The following is a 24572-nucleotide window of genomic DNA, read 5'->3' as shown; positions in this document are numbered from 1 at the left end:
GATGCAGCACTGTTTCATTTCATCGAATCATTTGCTGAAAATAGACACTGCTTTGGCAAAACTCCCTCAGAACGCCTCCTCCTCCTTCTGACATCACAACCCAGGGCCAGTTGTTTGGATTTTAATCGTTTCCCGTTTGTAAAACCGCAAACCACACAGAAAAGGCTTTAATCTCGAGATTCGAATGTCAACAGAGCGAACCAGGCGATGCGTCATGCTGGTCGGCCCAATCAGTTGCTGTGGGATGTGGGTTCTAGCGTTATCTAAACTGCCCACTGCCGTAACTGCGGCGTGACATAATATCCGGTCCCGCTGGAGCAAGGAAAACCAACCGTCGTTTTATCAATTTTCCATCAAAATCCGGAGAATTTCAGGGCGGAAAGCATCCATACAAACGCACCACTAAATGGGACCCATTCTCGATGATAAAAAAAGCCCATTCGCCGGTCCGCAGCTATACAATAGGAGCTAGTGGTTCACAAAAACCCTCCCTCGTACACACACACTTTCTCTCTCCTTAGTTTTCCACGTTTTGCTTTTCAATAGACTGTGCTTTCGACCCCTGACCCTTTGCGAAGCGCGCAAAACGTGTTCGAGCTTTTCTGCCGCGCGTTTGCCGCAATTGATACGCACGGTCCTTTCCGCGATGCCTTAAAAATAGTGCCCCAGCAGCTGGAACGAGCCCAAGCGGGCGGCTGGCGGCGGGCGGTGAAATGTGATTTTTCACGCTGCACGTGGCACGTGACTCACGGCAGCCCGCGAGACGAACGACCGCGGTAAAACCGAGCGAGCGCGCTGCGCGACAACTGGAGCTTTCAGCGGCGGGGAAAAGCGTGACGTTTGCCAACCGCTTTCCGCTCCATTTGTGCCGCTTGTGATGCTATTAAATAGTATGCTTCAAAAGGTTTGTTTGAAGTCTGAAAGTGAATGCCCACACGCAATCGTCACAATTGGTTGTTTTTGCTCGTACCGCTGTGCCTCGGTTCTGGTTGATTTGTTTGCCTTTGTTGTGCTTTATTAAGCTGAAAAGTGTGGCACGTGGACTAGGGAAATGGCCCGTTGTGGTAATGGCACTAAACGGGCATTTATTTGTGTGCGGTTGCTTTCGCGTGAACAAAATCTCTTTTTATTTATAGTGTTGTGTTTTATTGATATTTTATACATTTAATTGTAATTTTAACGTTCTGTTGTTTAGCTGATAGTGCTTTAAAGAGAATATTTAGAAGGTAAAACATATTTTAAAAAGTAAAAAAGCAGAACAACAATACAGTAACAGATTGATGAAATAGTGTATCTTTTGAATGCGCCTAAACGTATACTTTTTATTTTCACATGTTGCATACTTTTAGGCGCTTTAGTAGTAGCATAGCTTTAGCTTGTTGGTTTGAGTACTATAACAATTAGCAATAGCAATTAGCAATGGTATAATAACAGATTATCTAAACAGCAAATAAAATCAAGCTAAAAATATGATAAAATCTAATGAAAACATCTACTCAAAGAAGCATTATTGGACAGGGATGACGGTAAAAAGGAGAAATACACAACTCAAGGACCTTTCATCAGCCTCCGACTCCTCGTAATGGATCCTTATCTCAATGTTAAGCGGATCAAACGATCATCCACTATCTATAGATCCGTCTATCCAGATGAAAACTGCCACCGACCTGAAACCGTACATCACCTACGCCCATCAGCTCGGCAGCTTGACCCACTAACCTGTGAAAAGCTCGATGAAATCTGTCCTGTGTCGTATCTATTTGTGGATAGCTTTATTTGTTTGTCCTTTATTTTCTCGCCCGTTTCTTGTGCAAGTAAACAGTAATCTGCCCACCACTGCGCCCGAGGCTAATAATGGCCTTGCGCAGCATCATTTCGCACCAAAAAAAAAAGACCGGTAATGCCGGTCCTGGTGACCCGTGATATGCTCCAACAAACGACACCATTGACCTAGCCTGCTGGCTAAAAGTCACCACCGACAAACGACCGTTGCTGTCTGCCAGTCGCGACCGGTAACGAGTATAGATTGGCCTTCGGGCGATGGCGAAAATTTAATAAATTACACCTTGAAACTCACCCACCGTATGAGGTGGCACATTGTTTAAGCCGGTCTCATGGTACAGTCGTCAACTCGTACGACTTAACAACATGCCCGTCATGGGTTCAAGCCCCAAATAGACCGTGCCGCCATACGTAGGACTGACTATCCTGCTATGGGGGGAAATCAATAAGTCACTGAAAGCCAACCCCACAAGTGGGTTGGCAGGCCTTGACCGGCATCGGTTGTTGAGCCAAACAAGAAGAAGAAGAAGCGTAGCTGACAGCCAAGAGATTGTAGTAAAAGAAAATAGGAAAATCTTCCATCCGCAAAGCGGCTCCTTAGCAAATGCGTTATCAAATCTAAACCTGACCTGCGATAAGCGAAATGGCCGTGAAAACTCTGTTCAAGCAAATGAGCGTGTTATCTATTTCTACCTTCCCACACACACACAGACACTCCTAGCCCATGTCTTCAATGACGGTGTATGTGTTTGTTTGTGAGAGCGATGAATATTTCCGGAAATGACGCGTTCATTTATCTACCGCTTCAGCATCCAGCTAGCGGCACAAGCGGCCACGCAAGAACGGTCCATTCGCACGTGACCTTCGACCTCTTGCGGTGCCGTAGCACGGAAATGAGCATAATGAAGCGAAGATGGTCTTGTGGCACTTACCGTGCCCGGGTGCACCCTGCACCCTGCACAACTGGCTGCGACGGACTGTGTTGCGACAATTGCGACCGTTTTGTCCGTTGGGCCGCGCAGCGCAGCAGTCCAAACGTGACCTTGATCCACTTCGACCGTCCTACCGACCGACCATTTGCCGAGCAGACGGCACCGCACCGTGTCCTTTCACTCCTTTCACTCTCGCCTTGCGGATGTGCAAATGCATTCGCCGTTACTTGCGGTACGTTGCCCATCTGGGTGATGGGGCTCAGATGCGGCTGCTATTAGGGTTAAATTGCACGGTGGAAAAGGAGGGTGGGGTAGAGTATGATTTGCTCACAACTTGGTGTCCAATCGGAAGGACATTTACGAGTGATTTGTTGTTATTTAGTTTTGTTGGTTGAGTGCTCGATTTTCCTCCTTTTTCTTGCGTTGTTGGTAATTCTAATCTCCTTTCTTCAATTATTTTCTATAAGAATTCACGTTGCTTTCCTTTTTGAATATTTTTCTTTTTTATCTATTTTACTTTTTTACTAGAATTATACTTTATCGGCATGGCTACAAGCAGACTGATTGAATGCAAAGCAGAATACAAATTACAACTTCGCTTCCTTTTTCTTCCTGAAGGCGCCTGCATGTATGCAACAAAATAATAACAAAGCGCCTGAATGCATGCAAAACAATGACGTCATATTTGAAGACACTCTACACATTAAGGCTTCATGGTGCTAATATGCGCTGCTGTAGGATCAAAACCATCATCAGTTTTTGTTTTAGACCATCATAAACTTTTTTATTGAAATTCTTTGGAAAACTAAAAAAATAAATTTAACACGCAAATTGTCTCTATGTAGTATTTTTAAATTACATTTAGCTGCGCTTACTTGCCTCGAAAATTCTTGGAAATTTTACACACACAAAAGCTTCCATTACCGGTGGTTCCAAAACAGCAAACACCTTCTCGGAACCACCTCGGAGGATTAATTCGAGGAAGTGTTAATTCGCCATACCGCGGGTACAATGGCGGGTAGTGTTTGCAGGGTCGGAATAGTCTTGAGATCTTATTCAATTAAATATTCAACACATCCCCTTCCATCAACTCTCGTCGAAGCGATCCACGTGATTGTGCTACGTAATGCGAACTAATTATAGGGTGTGAATGTGTGTGCCTACGCACATACACACACATACACAAACGAGCCAGTTAAACTAGAAGGCCAAAGGGAAAGAGTGACAGCGAATTGGCGTTTTTAGCAACCGAAAAAGGATAAAGGAAAGCCTTGTATCCGCTCGCTACTTTCGACGAACCTTTTGTTGAAGGTAAAGCCGAACGGAAGCGGAGTCTGGCCAGAATTTATGTATCCTATTGTCCTTGGGAATCTAGGTTAAGCTACACAGAAGGGCCCATTGGAAAGTCGTGCTGAAGGATTAGCACACACACACTCGCACACACTCGCACACACAGCTCATCCTTGAGAGTTTTGGTAATGTATAGGCCCAGACGGCCTAGAACAGATCGACGCAGTAACAGTGTGCCAGATTTGGGATGCAGACCTTCACCACTCATCGCGGTCGGTTGGTCTACGTGCGGATTGGAACGTAGCTTGTCACACCACGCGCACCATGCTGCCATGTGGCGAAGCCAAACAAACAATCAGTCATCCGATGGGTTTGGAAAATCCGGCAGTCGCAACACATAGCCAACACGGAACGGCATCTGGACCCAATGTATGTAATCACCCATTAAGCCACTCTGACCGGAACTGTTGGGTTATGTTTTTTTTGTTGTGAATGTGTGTGTGTGTGTCAAGCTTTCCAACTAAACACAACCCACCCTTCGGAAACAGCATTTTCAGCAAGATGGATCACCCATTCTACAAGAGGGTCCTTCATCGAGTGCGACCGAGACAGAGGAAGCGATGCTGAAATGATACGGTACGGATGCAGTCAGCGTGTTGACCTAGATTTTTGTCCCGATTCCACGGGACCACATCCTGCCCGTCGGTGTCCGTGCCGAGCCTACGGACAGCGTGGGAAAGTTCCGCACACCAGAACCGAAGTCCTGCCACACCCAATGCACAGGATCCGGGAGGCTTGCTTCCCGGGGAAAGTCCCGTGAATACCTACCTACGTCAACACTGTGACGTCATTCGGTTGACCTACTTTTTCGCGTCCGAGCGGGCGTCCTTGAACGGGAAGGTAGAAAGAGAGAGAGAGAGGGTGCGAGCCAGGCGGTGTGGATGGGAATTTCGGGACGCTGCTTTTAGACTGTGCAAAGTGGTGAAACAACAACCCCCTACTGCTTGTTCCATGGCCGTGCTTTTTTTTTTTTTGAAGAACGTGACACAATTTCAGCCTATTTTGAACGTGTCACCTTGCGCCAACATTCAATTTTGGCGCTCAGTTTTATGGATTCGTTACAAGATGCGGGAGGTGTTGTGATGGTGTGCCGATTTATGGTCCCCGGATGATAAGCGCCTTCTCCTAACAACACAGTGCACGTTAAGGGCCCGTGTTACGGTCGCCTGGCGGGAGGCTTCTTGGTGCGATGCAAATTCCAAGCCACCCAAGCTGGCATGTACCGAGTACGCGCCCACGTGAACGCGTGCAGCAGTGTGGGATATGACGGAGAACGTCGGCAGTGTGCCCGCATGCTGCTGTTCGCTATCACCATGGATGATGCTCATGTTTATCGGCAAAAAGGAAGCTGCTGCGTGCGTTTTTCCCTCGAGCTGCTGCTGCTACTGCTGTACTGCACGGCAATTAGCGAAACACGTTACTGGAACTTTACAGCGTTCACGTTTCGAGACGCCCATAAGTCAACCCGACCTTGGAATTTGTTTGAGTAGTGCAGGCCCCGACGATTGAACTGAGTGACCTTTGCTTGCTTCGTCGATTCATCGCTACAAGCTAATGGTGCGGCTGAATTGATTTGTATGATGATTTTTGCACAGATACAGTGGCGACCATTATGGTTGGGTAACTAGCGAGGTAGATATATGTATGCTACAAGGCACACAAATAAAAATACGATCTTTTAATATGTTTGGAAGCGCTAAAAAAGCTGAAAATGCGCCTAAAAGTATGTAATTCGTGTGACGCCAGTTCAAGATATTGAATAGTGGAGTAGTACAGATAGTGGCAAGTAGCTTGCATACCTTCAGGCGGTTGAATACACTTTCCTGCTAAAGTTCCCTGAAAGTATGCAATATTTTCCTGTCTCTACTATGATACTCTCACCACGGTCTCATGGTACAGTCGTCAACTCGTACGACTTAACAACATGCCCGTCATGGGTTCAAGCCCCAAATAGACCGTGCCGCCATACGTAGGACTGACTATCCTGCTATGGGGGGAAATCAATAAGTCACTGAAAGCCAACCCCACAAGTGTGTTGGCAGGCCTTGACCCGGCATCGGTTGTTGAGCCAAAAGAAGAAGAAGAAGAACTATGATACTCACTATAAACTTTGCTATGATAGTCGTGTCGTGCAAAATAGTCACACGAAGCACCTCGTTTTGCAAGATATAATCTGCTCTTTACTTGTGCAGTTTACAACTTTGTTATATTTGATAATAATGTTCAGACAAATAAAACTAAAACAGACAGAGGCCGTAGACAGCCTTTCTAAACGTATCGAGCGGATGTTAATCCCATTGAAGTACTTTTCGTACTTGTTTAGCCGCATACAAAATGAAAGCTGACTAACACGCCGTAAAGTGAAACGCTCGCCTGGGGAATGTAAACTTTAATTATGCAAACACTGACACAAAACGTTCCCCACCATTCGGATTTAGTACTGTTACCTAGCAAAACAGAAACCCAGCTCGTCGTTCATGCTCCTCTGCCTTTGCAAAAACAGGCAACAAACGGACAAACTTTTACGACCTACTATCACACACGTCCCGAACATCAAAGAGAAGCAGTGGATTGTGCTTCCTTTTTTTGTTCTTCCTCCAAAATCTTGTGTCACCTTCAGCGTGGCGGATGTTCTAAGTGCGATTACTGTGCTCTGCTGGGCTCGTCGCTCTACCCCTCACACACAAAAGCCTGCCAGATTTACTTTACACGAAAGTTGTTGTGAAAACGCTGACGAGCATCGGCGCGAGGGTCGTAACAGCAGGATCGTCTGACGTCATAGGGGAAAAGAACTTTTATCCTCCCCAAAGGTTGGGTAGCCCCTTCGAGTGTGTGATGTTTGAAGGATTGGTCTAGAAATTTTACTGCCACTCTGGCAGGACGGTAAATAAAACACATGTAACACGGTTCGAGATGGTTTGTCTAGTGAAGTAATTCAACATTTACGCACCCGGTTCATCGAATCTGCTCGACCATAAAATGAAAGCCAAACAAAAACCAATTCCAATTCAAACTTCCACGAACGCGCGGCGGGTCTTGATGATAGATCGGGTCTTGATTAAGCCCCAGCAACGACACGTACACAAATGTAACACAATCTGCTCGTTATTTGTTCTTTTTTTACGCTCTCCCTCTCTCAACTGCAAAATAAGCAACTCTGCTAAAAGATTGCACTTCAAAGAATTGTTATGTCTGCCGGACGGGTTGAGGCTCCTGCTGTCCCCAGAGGGACTAATCCCACCGGGGGGAACTTCCGACAGCGCTCGGAGGACAGTTTATTTCTCCGTAGTTCGTTAAGTGTTTCTTCCACTGAAAACGAACCCATTAACACCACCTTTTTTAACACTAGCGGCGAGCAGGATGATAAGCCACCATTCATTGCCCTTTTTTTCCTCGTACGGTACGTGTCGCGGCGATACTTGCCTCGATGTACGGCAACAAAACAATACCGAAGGAGAGATGTATGTGTACGTTTGCTGATCTGTGGCAGTGTGACCTTTTCGCGAAACTCATCTGCTGAGTGGAACCTAACCAATCAGGCCGTCCACCAACCGGGCGAGCTAATTTATTGTCCCCTGATTAAGGACACCGGGGCTTCGGGTTCGGCGAAGTGGTGCAGTGATTCGTAAAGCAGAAAGGCACGCACAGGCACGAGCAGTCTCGATAGTGCACATGGAGGGTACAGTCATCTTACCGGTAATGTATTAATAAGCGGCACGCTCGGTTCACGCAAACGGCTTGATTGGTCTTGAGCGGTGTGCACCGCCGTTATGGGTGTTATTTTGAAGGAAAACTTACGCAGAAATGGGTAGCATTTCTTTCGTAAAAACAGAGGTACCGAAATTATAATCAGGGTGTTCTCTTTGATGAGACGGGTTTCCTGTACAGAATTATGTCAAGCATTTCCTGTAAAATGTTGTTGTCCAATATGTCCACATTGGCATAATTATGGGCAGCTTTAGGTATTTATCGGCATGTGCGCAATAAGTGGAATGCAAACAATGTTCTCATATTACGCTTTTCTTGTTTAGTTTGGTTGTTTAGGTATTCTATTTGTACCAATAATAACTTGTATACAAGCGATTACTATTTGTTTGCCCGTAGTGATAAACATAGTAGTATAAACATCGCAATACTCTCGTACAGATGGTCAGTTCAAGCAGCAAAGATTTCCAATCCAGATATCGCTTTTTGAATGGAATTTTTTACTTTGAAGTCCATTTCTTTTCGACTCGAATCGAATCATACGCATAGAATACGTCATTATTTACAGCAAACCTTTTAAACCAAACGTTATAAACACACTTAGTGAGGCCTTCCAGTTCGCCTTAAGGTATGCAATAAGATGCCACATTTTTAAAACATACCATAAGGCGCACTGTATAGCTGAAAGTCTCTACAAAGGTATGCAGAATGTTCCACAGCTTTCCCGGTCTATTGATGATAAGCTTCTCACACAATGTTGTTCCTTTCTGGTGTTTATTGTCTATATCAATGTACTTAAAATTTTGCATTTAACACAAACTGACCAACTGAACATAATGAACCATGATTCTAGATTGTATATTAGTCGGATAATCAGTCATTGCTATGCGGTAACAGTCTGGCTGGGAATCGATTCCATCCGGTCTTATTGGAGCCAACACAGCTATCGAATAAACTACCCGTATGCCCCTTGTCATCAATATACAGTACGAAAAAGAAACCTTCGGCTAAGCATTGTAACTCACGGTAACTTCATTTCAGAAAAATAACAGCACTCTTTTTTTTTACAAACATAAGCTTTGGTCGGGTGTTTGCAGCAAAGCTTCTTGGCTTTCAGCTTTTACTTGCGCAGCAGTACGGGGGCAGCGACGGGTACGGGCACGGCGGAAAGGTACGGATCGTAGGCAGAGTAGGCAACGTATGCGGCCGGCGCCAGGTTACCGTGGAACGTTTGCTCGTAAACGGTCGCATAGCTAGCGACGGCGGGAGCAGCAGCGGCAACGACCGGCACACCGGCCACATTGTACGCGAGGAGGTCCGGTTTCGGTTCGGGCTTGGCCCAGGCACATCCGGCGACGGCAAGCACAACAAGCAGGCAGATCTGAGAAAATAGACGCGGAGGAAGAAAGCATGCACGGTTAGAAGAGGTTTCGCTCTTCGTTTCGTATTTTCCAAACAAATTAACTTACAATCTTGTTCATTTTGATACGGTTGCTGTTGGTTGTTTTGCAGTTGAGCTGGCTGGAGCAGTTTGCTAGTGTAGCGAATGGCACTGACTGATGCTTGCTGGTTGGTTGCATTAATTATTTATACTGTCTTAAAAATGAAGACTCGCACCGTTCGATCGGTTTGATTTAATCGGTCTGTTCATAATTGAACAGCCAAAACAGTGCTCTCCCACTCTGCCTTCATTGGTGTCTACACTGGCCTACGATTACAATGACTCGACCGCATGCAGCTCACGTATACGCACGAGCACTGCGCACTGCGAACCTGAACCGCGCACCCCAAAACCGGGAAGCCGAGCATAGCACGTAATAACTGCCCCGTTTTATCGCTTACTATTCGAGGGTGTTCCCTTTCGCGGCCGGGATTCGACTTCGGTGCGGGTTTGTTTGTCGCGCCGCAGTGACCTTAGGTTCGGTTAACCGAAAGCTCCACTTCAAGGGCAGCACTCCGGTTTTGGGGTGAGGGTGAGCTTCGGTGACCATGAAATGTGCAGCCACATTGGGTCACACGAACCGCCCTGTCGGTCAGTTTGTCAGCTGGATGCGATACATTGAATCGATTGAAGCCACTTCTGCTGTCCACCTACGGGTACGTGTGTGATTGCACGGGGGATGGTTGCAGCTACGGCTGGCTGGGATGTGAAGGAACGTCCCTGAAGCAGCAGGTAGGCAGTCCTGCGCGCGAGGTTATTAACATGCCCGTTTGATTGGGCCTGTCTGAAAGTGAAGGTTGTGTAAGGACAGTGTTACCTAGGGCTTTGTACTGGGCCCCGGATGACACGTGGCCGGAATGTGAGAACACACAGGACGGTTTAATGAACTGGGCTAAACAGATTAGACTTATGTCAGCGCTCGTTTGCTAGTTACGTGTCTATTATGGGTCTGAGATGATCCATGAACTTCTGGAAGAATGCTTGGGACGTCGAAAGATTATGATTGGATCTATTTTGTTTGGGAGAAGAAGTACCTTTATTTTTGTGGGATGTTTATCAAGAGGTCAAGATGTACTATTTTGGAGACAACTGATTCTATAGCAACAAAATAATACATCTTCTGTGAGTATCATAAATAGGAAGTCTGTTAAAGAACTTCAGAAGCGCATATCAGCTAACATTCTATCAATTGAACGAGAGGCTTACATACTCAGACTTTTGGGGAGGACATGGTAGCTACTTCAATTTAATACTTAAGCTCCTTTTGCCGCCAACTCTTCGTATGTTCGTATGTATCTTCGCAGCGATGAGCGATAATTTCGAAGTACAAACATCAAACAGTAGGACACTCCCGTTACTATAAGCATCGTCTATTGGAGCTAAAAAATTACCTTATTATCGTATCTCTTTGACTACAATCCCCGACCTAGACCAACCAGTTTAGGTGGGCATCAGCAAGAATCATATTCCACCATCAAATGAGCATTACCGCCTCTTTTTCTTGTACTCTCGCCACAAGAAAAACAGATAAATATCCCCGAAATGTACTGTGTGTGTTTGAGTGTTTGTCATGGCGACCGCCAAAACAGTTTCCGATTACAGTTTCCGAAAAAAATGGGGTTCGAAAATGGGCGCGCCAATCCCGCCAGCTTTAGTGTATCGCGTATCACCTGCAGTCATCGACCCTGGCGGGCACTGCGTGAATATCATCTGCTCTACGGCAAACCACAGCATTGCTACACTTTGTCTAATCGTTGCCATGGGCAATGGGTAATAGGTAACTCACTCCCACAGCAACGCATCCTAGGAGTCTGTTGATTTGGAACCGCAAGAAAATGGGCCTTCATTTGTGGGCCGCAGTGCTGTGAAGTGCAAGCAAAGGGAGTGGCCAAAAAACGAGGAAGTTGTTTTTATTTTTAGCTTGTGTAATTCACGTTTTGAGAAAAAGCAATTTGAAGTCTCATTAGTGGCGAGGTTAGTTTCGGGCTGCAACAATTGGCAAGTCTATTTCCAGACGGCCATGTACCATGAATTGAATAACACAGGAAGGAGGGAACCCAACCACCACCTGCAAAGCTGTCTGTAAGACGCCAAATTAAATTCTGAAAATTATGTCTGCAAAACGAAACGAAAGTCATGGACTTCGGTCGGTAGCAATTATGTGCCTCACCAGCATCCGGTGAATCGCAAAAGAAGCTACACAAACAACCAACTTCCATCCCCTCCGATTCTTCCAGCCGGGTAATGACGAATGGTCACGTTGTGAAGACGGCACAACCCATCATCGCACAATCCTTTTCAGCAAACGCATATACGCAGCACAGGATATGCTTCCTTGCGCGGCCCCCCGGAATGGAAACGTTTTCCTGCACGGTGCCTACAAACAGGCGCAGGCCGGGCTGGCCACATTGTAGTGAAGATGCTTAAAATTAGCTGCCTGTCTTTTCTTCCCGTCCCGGGAGACGACGATACAGCGCTGCTTTGAGTTTTCAATTTGCTTCAATCCGCGCCACACACACGCATTCTCTTCCCAGGCACTTTCCTCCACCGAACCTGTTCCCGTGCACATGTTTACGCAGCTGCTTTCAGCGTGAGCCTATACGCGCATATACGCGCCCCGTTACCAACGGCAACAGTGTCGGCAACATCGGCGTAACACAGCATGTTCGTCCTGCCGTACAGCACGTTGTATCCCTTTTTTTGAGCCAGGCAGGGCAGCGTGAGACTCCGGGTGGACTGTGTGTGTGTGTGTGTGTGTGTGTGTGTGTGTGTGTGTGTGTGTGTGTGTGTGTGTGTCCGGTGCACGGGTTTTACCACACAGTGAACCGGATTGTGCAACGGGCGGGTTACGCGAACATGAGTATGTGTGTGTGTGTGTGTGTTAGTATCTTCAGTATTAAGTTTCTTCGTGCTTGCTAGACCACCGATCGGAGAGACGATCACGCAACTTGGAGTGTAATTGATGGTCCTAATAATATCCTCCCCTCAAACGGGGGGGGAGATACAATTTCCGTGCCGATGTGTCTCAATCGAGCAATCGGTTACCTGCCACCTTCGGTCCAGCTCTTTGGCTGGCTGGCTGGCTGGTCCACCAAACGAAACGGTCCCTTCCGGGCACGAGGCAGAACCGCGCAAAACCGCGTGTTGTGCCACGAACCGTTACCACCGCCGCCAATATGGCAGAAACGTGGTCAATGGCAAAAGCGTTCAGCGTTTTTGCGTGTGGGCGCTGTCATTGAAAAACATCAGCCAGTACACACAACGCTCTATTGCAGCGAGTCCTTTGCTTCCTTTCCCTGGTTGCACCCTCGAAGTGCTCGATCGAACGGAGCAGATTGTTTTCGCTTCGTATGCGAATTTCTGTATTTTGTTTTGATAAAACCCGATGGATGGTCGCACCCGGGAAACGGTGGCACGGGACTGGCCCATAATCTTCGTCATCCTTCCATCCCCCTTGCAAAGTTGTTGTTTTAAGATTGTTTATCCTGCGTGCGGGATTGAGCAGGATGAAAGGAAGCAGCCACACGACAGAGCGAGAAACAGAGAAAGAGAGAGAGAGAGAGAGACAGAGTGGAAAAATGATACTGGCCCGAAAATATAAACATATCAGTCAATTTGATGCGCTACGGAGAAGACGGAGACTAAAAATAGCACCCAATCAGTTGTCTTTCCCGTGGATCTCAAGGTTTTCGCATCAGCTCTCGGATACGCAGCAGCAGCAGCAGCACCAGCCGCAACAGGAAGCGCTCCGGGAAAATAATAACACCATTACGCGATTGGCGTTTGCCTTCTTGGCGGCACTGTGCTATCCCCCAGGGGGAAGGTAGCTTCCAAGAAAACACACAAAAAACTAATAAGGAAAAAAGAAGGAAAAACTGAGTGCAGAGATGCAGAGCGGACTGAGTCTCAAAAGTGACCTTTTGGGGAGGAATTTGCGCTTTTGCAGAATCTTTGTCAACTCGGTTGCGAAAGCTTTTGAACCGGTGAGCTTGAGCTTTGTCAAAACACTGAAGTTAGCCTTTTGGGATGATGTTTTCATATGTTTGTTTTTCTCTGCTCCTTCCCTCCACATCTCTTGTGCTGATGTCATGCATTTCTGCGTGTGTCCATGACAGCATGGTAATTGAATTATAATATTTTAGCACGGAAAAGGTTCTGGTTTGCGTAAATGAGGCCCTCTTTTTAGCACTCCAAAGGCAGTCCTTTCTTGTTGCTGTACCTTGCTGTACCTTTGTCATTGATTTCACATACAAACCATACATCCAAAGGGGACGAAATGGTGAATAAAAAATGGCACGCTATTCATACATTATGTAGCACGAGAGTGCTTGGTTGTACTTTCCCTTTTCGTTTCCTTCGTTTACCTACGTGTCGAGAAGATTCTTTTCTCGCGTCGTTCCCCCGAATCGAATCGTGTTATTCATCAAGCTAAATGAAAAGAACTCTCACCGCCGAACGACACCAGCGACGACACAGCACATGAGGTCATCCGAAGGTTGATGCCGAGCTGATTTGATTCGGTTTGTGCAGCAAACTTTACGCTTTCCGAACGCCCCCCCCCGAAACCGACGTAAAAGCATTTGGGTTTCGACAAAGTTTCGTGTGCCGTCACATTCGCTTTGTGCGCGGCAGCCAAAAGGTCAGGACGGCTCGAAAAGCATCTGCTGCCTCGCTAATGGAAATTATACTCATCCACCAGCACCACCACACCGTGTAAAATTAGTGCCAAATCGGTGGCCTGGGAGCCAAGCCTGGGAGACACATTAAGTGGTGTTCCCTCATCGAGCAGACTGATCGGTCGTACCGGACCGCTCTTGAACGGCTTATCCAACGCCTGTCCGGAAGTATTCTGGCGGTGCTCTTGGAGGGCGTTGGACGTGGAGGAGGGAGAGGGAGGGTTTCTCCATCAATATGATTTATTGATGAAGAGCAGCTTAATCTCGGCAATGTTGCTGTCGCTAAAGTGCTTGCTAAAAATAAAAGCAACGCTTATTAGATTTCACTTTACAGCTTGGGGTTGATGGGAGAGTTGGGGTGCCCTTTTTTGAAGGGGCGCTTTTGTGGGGTTAGCAAATGGGCATCAAATGAACATGCATAGAAGTGTAATGGAAATGGTTTGGTATTAGCTGTAGAAATATCTAGTCATTTAAATACATCTTGAACTCCAAGCAATAGAAGGATATTACAGCTCTTAGTGCTACTTGTAATGTTTATTACTTCTCTCATTCTAAAACTGGATTGTCATGTACGTAACGGAGATTTTTCTATTTGGCGTAACGTCCTACGAGGACATGCCGGCCTTTACAACCTTTCGAGACTGAATTCATTACCACGCAGCCGGATAGTCAAATCCTTGCCGCGGAAGGACGATCCATTGTAGGCTTGAACCCGTGACGGGCTTGTTATTGAGTTGTTCGAGTTGACGCGGGTCGCCTAACGGGACATAACGGAGATATTGAACATCGATTGTTCAACAAATGTTGGAGAAAAAGATGCAAGATTCGTCAACGATTTAGTATGATTCAGACTTTTTTAAGAATAAGTCCATACAGTCATGTTCTTACTAGACATGGGCAAAATGAATCAGAACTGAATGATTCATTCCAATCTTTACACTGAGTGAACGAGTACCGCACCGCCAGATAAATGGAAATGATTCTTCCGCACGCTAGCGGTGCGGTATTGATTCTCCGTGCGGATGCTCTCCCTATCGACTATGAAAGTGTGCGATACATCTCCGCACGCTAGCGGTGCGGTATTGATTCTCCGTGCGGACGTTCTCCGCGCCGACTATGAATGTGTGCGATACATCTCCGCACGCTAGCGGTGCGGTAATGATTCTTTGTGCGGACGTTCTCCGCGCCGACTATGAATGTGTGCGATACATCTCCGCACGCTAGCGGTGCGGTAATGATTCTTTGTGCGGACGTTCTCCGCGCCGACTATGAATGTGTGCGATACATCTCCGCACGCTAGCGGTGCGGTATTGGTTCTCCGTGCGGAAACTCTCCATACCGATCATGAAAGTGTGCAACAAACCACCGCACGCGGTGCGGAGTTCATTCTCCTACTCAGAAAATCAGCATGCTTTTTCGATCTGATAGTGTGTTAAATAGAACGAGAAAGCTTCTGTTATCCATGTCTTCTTTCCCGTTCCGCAAAATAGCAATACACTCTCGCTCTAGTAGTTTTTTTTCATCAGACCGAAACTGCAGGTAATTTTCCATAAGTTTGAAGCACCCGATGTCGGCTCTGAATTTATGAAGAAGATTCTCCTCATGGACTATAGTTAACCACAGTTTATTAAACGGTACGATTAATTGAATGAGGGTTATGAATCCGTTGTTTTGAACGGCGATAAAGTTACATTTTTATAAAAAATACTTTAAACGAGTAGAACACAAAATGAATAATGATATAAGGAAATAAAACAAATCGTGATAAATTTAAAGTTTACATGAGCATTAAAACAACTTTGATTTCCTTTTTCTATGTTTGTAAATGTAACTTTATAAAAAAAATAAAATAAATCGTTTGGATATTTTTGCAGCATATAATCGATATTTAAAAACGTACCGCACCTCAGGCGTGCGAAAGAATCACCGCACGCGTTCAGTTCATTCCACTGAGCGAACTGGACCGCACCTGATCTTTAAAAAGAATCATTTTTCCCATGACTAGTTCTTACTCCTGTCGTAATAGATCTTATTCGGAGTTCTGCCTTCTTAGCAGTGGCGGAATTACACCAGTGAAGGACCTAAGTGATTACCCGAACCTAGGCCTTTCTGAAGACTCCAACGGGAAGTTGTATGAAGAATTCTAGCCCATAGAAAGATTGCGAAGTTAACTCCGTTGTGAGCGAAGAATGGGTTCCCTTTCTCGATGCTCCTTGAGACCTTCAGGCCTCACGTGGCAGCTGATGAAAAAGAGGACAGAATAGTGACCAAAAAAATGGAGACAAACCATTGTCCAAATGCCTTAACCATCAACTATTTAATACGAAGACACCACACAATAATTCAGTTTTTACAGTTCTGCAGGATTTCCCACGATTTATTGGTCAATTGCCATGATTTTTTGATGCGTTCCCACGATTTTTTCATCGTATCTCATAGATTTTGGGTTCGTTCCCATAATTTATTGGTATTTTCCGATTGGATATCAATGCAATTAGACCAAAAAATTCTGGGAAACGGCCAAAAAATCGTGGGAACGCACCAAAAAAATATGGGAACCCACCAAAATTTGATGGGAACCAACCAATAAATCGTGGGAAACCCTGTAAGTCTGTCTAAGCTAATTCTTAAGGCCTACAGCTCACAGAGCTGCTACATTTATCACACGCGGAAAGCCTCTTAACCTGCTACCAAGAGGTCCAAAACAACATCAAAATGTTAGTATGGAACATCCATGAATTCAATCCGATCAGCATCAGATTTCCCTACAATCAAAACGAACTCTTCCAAACTCTACGGCTACCCTTGCTACAACCTAAAATACATCCCTGCCCATGGTTCAATGATGCGATTCCCATAAAATCTCTCTCTCTCTCTCTAGTGTGTTGCAACCCCGTTTTTACACACATCACAACAGGTGCGCGACACATCCCAGGTGGTCGGTTTCACCACAAAGCCACTCACCGAGCCCGTAGTACATCCGTCTGGGATGCTAATTTAATTAGACGTCACTGGATCGCTCCAGCTGTCTCTGGCCAGCGAACCAGCGAAACAGAAAAGGGTTCTTCTTGCGGAGGCCTTCTGCTTCCACACACTATCGGCAAAGACGAATCTGTGACCGACCGATCTACGCTCTGTGGGGTGCTATTTTAAACGCTTGCAATATCCTTTTTACTCTCAAACCACCTTCCCTAGGGCCATCTCAGCAAACGATGGCGCCGCGCGAACGGTTAGAGTGGGATTTTATTTTTGACCTGCCTGCTTCCTTGTTTTTCCGTCCACGCTCCATTGACAAGGCGTTCTTGTTTGTGTGGCGTGTGATGGCACAATCTCTTAACCAGCTTTCCCCCCAATTGGTGCCGTAAAGCTCGGTGCCGTAAATTCTAACCCTTGCGTTTTTGGGCTTGCTTCAATGGCACCCAGCTTTGCCGCACACATTCCGATGATGGGAAATGTTTACCTTTCTGCTGTTGAGCGAAGAGGCGTGCGCCTCTCGGGAAAGGAAATCGGGTATGGGATGAAGGGCAAAAAGGACGGAATGGGTCATATTTTTGGATCAAAATATTGAACATTTTGGTATAGTTTATTTTTAGCAATCGGTTCAACATTCCAACATGAACATCTCGTACCCAACAGGCCCCGCAGCAGAGATCCGGACGATGACGGATGAATGAAACGGGCCAGAATGACAGGGCGACTTTATTCTTTGCCGGAATTTGCTTTCTGTCCCTTTTCGTTCTGTGTGTGTGCGTGAGTGTGTTTTTATGCTACTCTCTTCTTCAATGTTTTTTTTCTGATAAGCTATCGACCGGATATTGAAAAGCTCGGTCCTCGATATCGATCCCGTCTGCGGGCGGACACAGTTTCGGTTATCAATTTCATTTCAAACGCTCTCAATTAGGACGTTGATTCAGTGGCTGGGTGTCTGTCCGTTTCCACCCTCTCGCAAGAAGCTCATAATGTTCCCCCCCCCCCCCCACTCTCTCTCTCTTTCGTTTATTCTCGTTGCTGAATTTGAGGAAAATTCGCGGAAATTGCCCTTCTGCAAGTGGGTGTTCGGAGCTTTTTTTGTGTGTGTTGATTCGTTACTGCGTTACTTTCACTTGGTTTTTCCCCCCTCTAATGCGATTCGTCAACGTTCATTTACGTCGTCATTTGCATGTTTTCTCTCTACTCTTCCTATCATGTTGCTGTACCTTACTTTTAGCAACTACGCTCTATTCCACTTGCTCGACGGGATGCGCGTCGTCATCAACGTCGTCCTTCGTCTACGGGATGAGGTTGTGTTGTATTGTTGTTTTTTTTGCGGGTTTTTGTCGTTCTCCCTTGTCTCGGGAAACTTTTCCGGCCGGACAACATGCAGAAAAAAGATGACGACAAAACCACTTCCTCCTACTGCTGCTGCTGCTGCTGCTGCTGGCAACTGAAGTACCTCGGAACTGCTTGGACAGCGTAGCGTATTAGATAAGCAAATTTTTGTTTTGTCAGTGTAATTGTTTTCTTCTAGCTAGCATGGTTTTGTGGCTTTATTTCTCTGTCCTCTTGGCGTACTCGCATCTTAGGCGTCTGCCATGTACTCCTGCGTATTTAGTTTTTCCGCCGCATTTCCCCCACAATTCTTCGGGAGGTAAAAGTTAACCGTACGTTTTAACGCTAAGCCCCCGCTCGGGGTTGGCTTTTGCGTCGTCATATTGGAAGTTGACTTCCGATTTGCGTCACGACACCCGTGTTGTGTTCGGGGATAAACGGTTTTATCTGACCCGCTTGATCTTTTGCCGATCTTCAGCGGTGCTGCAGGTAAGATGGCATCATCTCACCTATTGCGGTCGTCGTTACGCTCGTCAGGGTCACTTCAGCAATTATGCTCGTTAGACCAAACAACCAAAGTCTATTTTTATTCCCCTCCCCATGCTTCTGTGGAGCGGCGTTAGGGATGTAGAGTTATCAAAATTTATTCAATAACTCATCTGCTGCTGGTGCTTGGTGCGAGAGCGCTCTTTATTAAATTATAATATACAATTTGGTTAAGAGAAGAATGATTGATTAATCGCCTCTAAAGTCTAATGGATTATATGTTGCGGGGATTAAGGTAACTGGCTTAAATGAAGGCTTTAAGGCGAGTACCTGCTTATGCAAAGTCTGTAACCGCTGGTGAGCAAAAAGTGAAGTCGTTTTGTCTCTAACAGTACTTAAAATTGAAACTCGAAGATAGTAAGACCCACAGTGGTTTAAGGCAAACATCAGTGAAATCTAAACATGGTCCGTAACGCTGTAGTTCCAATCTAAGCTCATATGTTCACTTGTTTTGAACTTTTTACTCTATTTGGCTACAGTGTTGAAGTGATTCCTTTATCCTGTGTAGTTTGAGTATTTACAGAATGAGTAATTATTTCACTTCGACCCAATTAGTCTACCCTTCAAGATGCCTTCAAATTAAGTAGGGATTGCTTTATTCTTCTTTTACCTGGCGTAACGCCCTATGCGGCCATGCCGGCCAACGCAAGCTTTGGTGGGACTTATGCAGTACCACGCAGCCGAAGAGTCAGTCCTTGCTACGGAGGGACAGTTCATTCTGTGCTTGAACCCACGACAGAAATGCTGTTAAGTCTTAATGGATAACTTAATTTAAGTTGCAATATACATCCGTCATTTAAGTAAGATTTTTTTTGGTTCGATATGGCTAAGTTCTGAGCTGTTGAGAGAACTCTAATATGTAGAGGAGTAGTGATACACATGCCGCTTTATAAACCGTACATGCCATACCATACGACTTTTTTTTTCTTATGAAAATCAATCATTTTGAAGCAGTGGCGGATCTAAATGTAGGCGGACTAGGCGGTCGCCTTAGGCTCCGCCAATTTAGGGGCCCCGCAGATCGCTAGTCTATAGTATGCCGTAGGGACAGAGTACTAGCGACAAGGGCCCCCGGAAGGATGGACGTTGGGGCCCCGAGGCTAGCGAATCATCTGCAAACCCCACCCCCACCGCATGCAACAATTTTAGAGCCTGTGATTGTGAATTTTAAGTTCACCTCAAAGAACCTGTCGCGACGGACGAAGCTGGGACTATATAGTACCTATATAGTTCCGGTACTCACATACGCCTCTGAGACATGGACACTGTCCAAATTTGACGAAACTCTCTTAGCCGCGTTCGAGAGGAAGATGGTCACAAGGATGCTTGGCCCCGTACGTGTGCAAGGATGATGGAGGAGCCGCTATAATGACGAGCTATACGAGATGTACGGCGACCTCACTGTCACCTCACTGTGCAGCGTATCAAGCTCGCCAGGCTCCGGTGGGCTGGCCATGTTGTACGCATGGAAACGGACGTAAAGTCTTTTTAGGCCGTCCACAAGGACAAAGGAGGCGTGGTAGGCCCAAACTGAGGTGGCAAGATGGCGTGGAGGCGTCCGCCATTAAGGCTGGGTTAACGGACTGGCAGACGAAGGCGCTAGACCGTGAGCGATTTCGGACACTCCTGAGGCAGACCAAGACCGCAAAACGGTTGTAGCGCCGGATAAGTAAGTAAGTAAGTTCAATCTCCCTACAGCAAGTTCCATGCCAGTACCAACCCACCTCATTTACAGGGAGCCTCAACTAGTCTTACCGTCTAGGGCTTCCGTTATGCTTAATCCGCCCGTGTTTTGAAGACTTTGAACCCACTTCTGAATCTTCAAATGATGGTAGGAACCAACAGTTGTTTTAAGGTCGACGAGATCCGTGAACAATATTGAATGGAAAGTAGTTTGAAGCGTTCCATACTCTAGTAGTTCCTTAGCTCTTCAATTGATCAGAATATCAATTCTTCAATCTTTAGGTTCATTAATTATTCAGCGTTTTAGTTCTTTCGTATGATCTTAGAGGCGAATATGCAAACAGTTTGAACAACTGAACAAAGGACATATTTGGGATATGGAACTGGTCCGAACTATTTTTTCCACAAAGTAGCAGACACGAAAGCTTACAAAAATAAAATAAAAAAAGACATAAATATATAACAGCAGCAAAGTTGAATTTCGGATATTTGTTTGTCTACGTACAAAGTACACAATGTCTATTTGCTTTAGTTTAAATTGTTATTTTTAAATATTTATTTACAAAAAACCCTCCACTTGGACAATTGTTTCTATTGCCGCAGAGGCATTTACACCTTTCTTTGCGTCGCCATATAGTTTTTGGCCCGATAGCTCTAACTCTAACTCTTACTTTAACGATAGTTTGATTTTCTCTCTCTTTCTCTCTAATGCACAAGTCAACGAATCCTACATCTCGCTCGCTGCACCCTTCGTTTGCCTAATCGAACTGCGAAAAGGAAGCTACGATCGTATCATAAGAGAATCGTTCAACACTACAGTTGCCCGGAGCCTCCACTCAACCCGTCGCCCGTCGCGTGTCTCCGATCGAGTAAGAATAATTGCACTTTTTATCGCAAATAGTTTTGTCTCAGTAAGGTCGGAGGCAGGGTAGTGTGCCCGTATTATTTTACAATGTATCTGCATTTCGGTGTGACAAAATGGCGAGTGGGGGAAGGAATGTGCAAGCAGTAGGCAGTAGTTGCGAAGATCTAAAGAGACCGAAAGCGCGTTGTGATTCTGTGTCCTTTCCTTTTTGCTTGTTTGCTTATTATTACTAAGGTACATGGCGTCTCCGGCCGCGCCAACCCTTCGAAACCCCCATCAACGCTCGCTCTACTAATTTAGAAAACTTATGTATCAGTGATCCCAATTGTTGTCTTAGTTTTGGTGCAAGAACTCACGCGCTTCGTTCTTCACTTTCTTTTCAGTTCTGTGTTTTTTTTTCGTTTCACATTTCCGTGGCTTAGTAGACGGAAACAGTAATGATATGGTGTTTCTACCGGCGCTTTCACTCACACACACTCTGGCTAGCTCTTCAGCGGCCATAGTAGCCGCAGCAGACCGACGATCGTGGCACTCGCTGCGTCGGCAAACCGGAGATGCCGCGCAGATACGTGTAGGAGACGGGCCGGCGCAGGATCTTCTTGGGCGGTGGTTTGTTCGACTCTTTGCTCAATCGTTCACCGCCACCTCCATTGGCTCCATTGTTGGCACTGCTGGTGCTGAACAGTGAGCACTTCGACTCAGCCCTCGATTCACGGCCCTTCAGGTGGAGCAGATTGTTGACCGAGCTGTTGCTGCAGGACAGCGATCGCGACCGGATCGGTGCATTAATCGCTAAGCTTTCCAGCAGCCGCAGCACGGACGAGCGTCTCGATTTGCGCCGGTTTTCCTTCGCCCCTTCCGCGCCGCTCTGCTCACCCTCTTCCCGGCCATCGTCGCTTCGCTTGTTGGTGTTGGGGCCCGTTTCGCCACTGACGCCCGAATCGCTGGACGCACTCGAGAGGGCCTGGTTGGAGAGCTGCAGCTGGAGCTTACGGCCGCTGGGGCGCTTGCTGCCCGTTGGCTGGTGGTCCCGCTGCTGGTGCTGCTGCTGCTGCTGCTGCTGGTGGTCACTGATCGAGGAGCAAGAATCGACGGACGAGCTGCGCGAGTCTTCGTCCTCCCCGTGCACACCGAGCTGATCGAGCTCGTCGGCGTCCTGCGACTTGAGGCTTATCTTGCGGTACACACTCTTGAAGAAGCTGAACGACTTCTCCTTGCCGGGCGAAACGGACGCCGACATGGGCGAGACGCTGCGCGTGGACGGGGTCGGTATGTCGATGTAGTACCCGTCCATTGGCTCGGGCGTGCTGCTCTCGGCGTGGCGCCTGTGGCGCCCGTTGCTGCCCGTGTCCAGTTTGTCCAGCGTCATCATCATGTTCTCGAAGCTCCGTTCAATAGCAAACACCACGCTCACACACTCTTCAAACTCCTCACAAAAGTGTCTCTATTCTACGGGACTCACTGTTACGCGTGAGACAAGTCCACGCAAAAATGTCTCTTTGTTTCCTCACGCTCACTTTTATGTTTCGTATCACACAAAAACACACACACACATAGTTTGGTTTGTATCCGATTCCACGATGGTGATTTGTGTAAGAAGAATTGTATTGTTCGTTCGGTTCGGTTTGGCTCGTCAATTCCAACACACTCAGTCTCCTCTGCTCTGCTTTGCTGTAATTTCCCAGGTATGAAAGCTCCCAGTTCAACTGCTGCCCAGACTAACAACTGAATGTAAAGCTTCCCTCAGCATGGTCGTCTTATATAGAGTTTTCCGAACCGCCGAAACCGAACGCGTACATAGAGCACACGAACCGACCCGAACGCTCCCGAAACGGCGCTCCGGAAGGATGCTTCGGATGCTGCGACGTCCCGACCGCTGCTGCTGCACAGTGATACCGAAGTGAGAGTGAAAGCATATGGCTTCGCGGCAACAACAACAACAGCAAAAAACTAACTTCCTTTGGATGGGGTTGGTCGTCATGGGAGAGGGTCTGATCACGCGGCTGATGCCATCGCGGTGGCACTGGAACGGGGCGCAAAGCACAATGCACAATGCCTCCAAAGCAGTACGGCTTCCTAAGGAGGAAGGAAGCGGCTAAAGTTAACGCCGAACACTGGAAATCAGTTCGATGTGTGGTTGGGGAAGACTTCTCTCTTGTTGCTGACGGGTGGGGGTGGAAGGTGCAATGGTGAACGATCTGCTGCAACTGCGCGACGCTGGAGTTCCGCTGTTCCTCGCAGTGGTGGAGTAGAGAACGAGAGAGAGAGAGAGAGAGAAAAAAAGACCCGCATTTAAATCCTTTAGGCTCTATTTCACCATCTTCGCCGTGGTTTAAATTGTCCCAGTTAACCTATTTACACAAATATATGCTGCATCCCGCCGCGACTAACAATCGTAGCGCTAGTTTTAATGTGGAAAACAACCGCCAACCGAACGCATTAGATAATCACGATCTGGCGGCATTGGTGGCTGCGGGGCTCCGTGGGGCGCGCGAAATTCCCAGAACGGCTAGCGGGATGCGGGTCGCGGCAAGTAGAGAAATCATACCGTAACCAACATTTGCCTCCGTAGGCACATAATAATTCGAAATTGAGAACGCGAGAACACCAGCAGCAGTAGCTCGGAAGCAATCAGATTGAAGTCAGCAGTGTGGCTCATTGCGTGATTTGTGCGGGTGCGTTTTGACCTAATTTTAGGCGCGGAGAAAACACAATTCATACAGCCTCTTATCAATCACACGTTGGTGGTGCTGGTGGCGAGATTAAGAAGGAGGGGGATTTTTGATGCCGCACGGGGTGGTAGCTCTATTTTTTAGCAAGTGCCAATCTACTTACTGGGCGATTATTTCCACCAAAAATAGAAGCGCTCGGAAGTATGTCAGCGGTATTGCCCTAAAAAAAGTGGAAACGATGTGCTATTAAATGTGTTCGACTTTTGCATATGATGATACATTACATGGAAATGGTGGGCATATGTATTTACCTTTTTAGGTCGTCAGCTTTCATTTGAAAAGCGTTTTTAAATGTTTTTAATTTTCAGCTTTTGGGATACGGCTTTTCTAATAGCATTTCTAACAGAAGGAAACATGTCATTCTTTGATAAGATTTAACGTTTAATTTGAAAGTAGAGATGCATGGCTTCCTTCGGTCTCTCTCCCACTAAAAACCGTCAATACACTTCACACAGCAAGCATGCCATGATTTCAAACGAATGGCGTTCAGTCAAATTAGAAGCTGTTTTCTGCAGTATCAACTTTACTACGTGATAACGCGCATTAGTGTTG

The 24572-nt window shown here is 46.5% G+C and overlaps 2 protein-coding genes and 1 long non-coding RNA gene across 3 annotated transcripts; all 3 read right to left on the bottom strand.

The window, feature by feature from the left end:
- Positions 1-8777: 8777 nt before the first annotated feature.
- On the bottom strand, positions 8778-9448 carry LOC121593171. The gene is made up of 2 exons (XM_041915314.1): positions 9239-9448; positions 8778-9150 (listed from the first exon to the last, which is right to left on the bottom strand). Exons 1-2 carry the CDS (start codon positions 9347-9349, stop codon positions 8890-8892), a joined length of 372 nt encoding a protein of 123 aa, XP_041771248.1. The 5' UTR covers positions 9350-9448; the 3' UTR covers positions 8778-8889.
- An 11514-nt stretch (positions 9449-20962) lies between these two features.
- On the bottom strand, positions 20963-23279 carry LOC121594245. The gene has a single exon (XM_041917302.1). It carries the CDS (start codon positions 22661-22663, stop codon positions 21779-21781), a length of 885 nt encoding a protein of 294 aa, XP_041773236.1. The 5' UTR covers positions 22664-23279; the 3' UTR covers positions 20963-21778.
- Positions 23280-23633: 354 nt separating this feature from the next.
- Positions 23634-24388, bottom strand: LOC121594246. Its single transcript, XR_006004928.1, has 3 exons — positions 24272-24388; positions 24124-24180; positions 23634-24038 (listed from the first exon to the last, which is right to left on the bottom strand). It is a non-coding gene; the product is annotated as an uncharacterized LOC121594246 (long non-coding RNA).
- Positions 24389-24572: the final 184 nt, after the last annotated feature.

This window comes from Anopheles merus, chromosome 2L (genome assembly GCF_017562075.2).
Source record: "Anopheles merus strain MAF chromosome 2L, AmerM5.1, whole genome shotgun sequence".
In the NCBI taxonomy this organism is placed as follows: Eukaryota; Metazoa; Arthropoda; class Insecta; order Diptera; family Culicidae; genus Anopheles; species Anopheles merus.
Note: the sequence above shows the minus strand (reverse complement) of the source record. Positions and strands in the feature narration are given on the sequence as shown.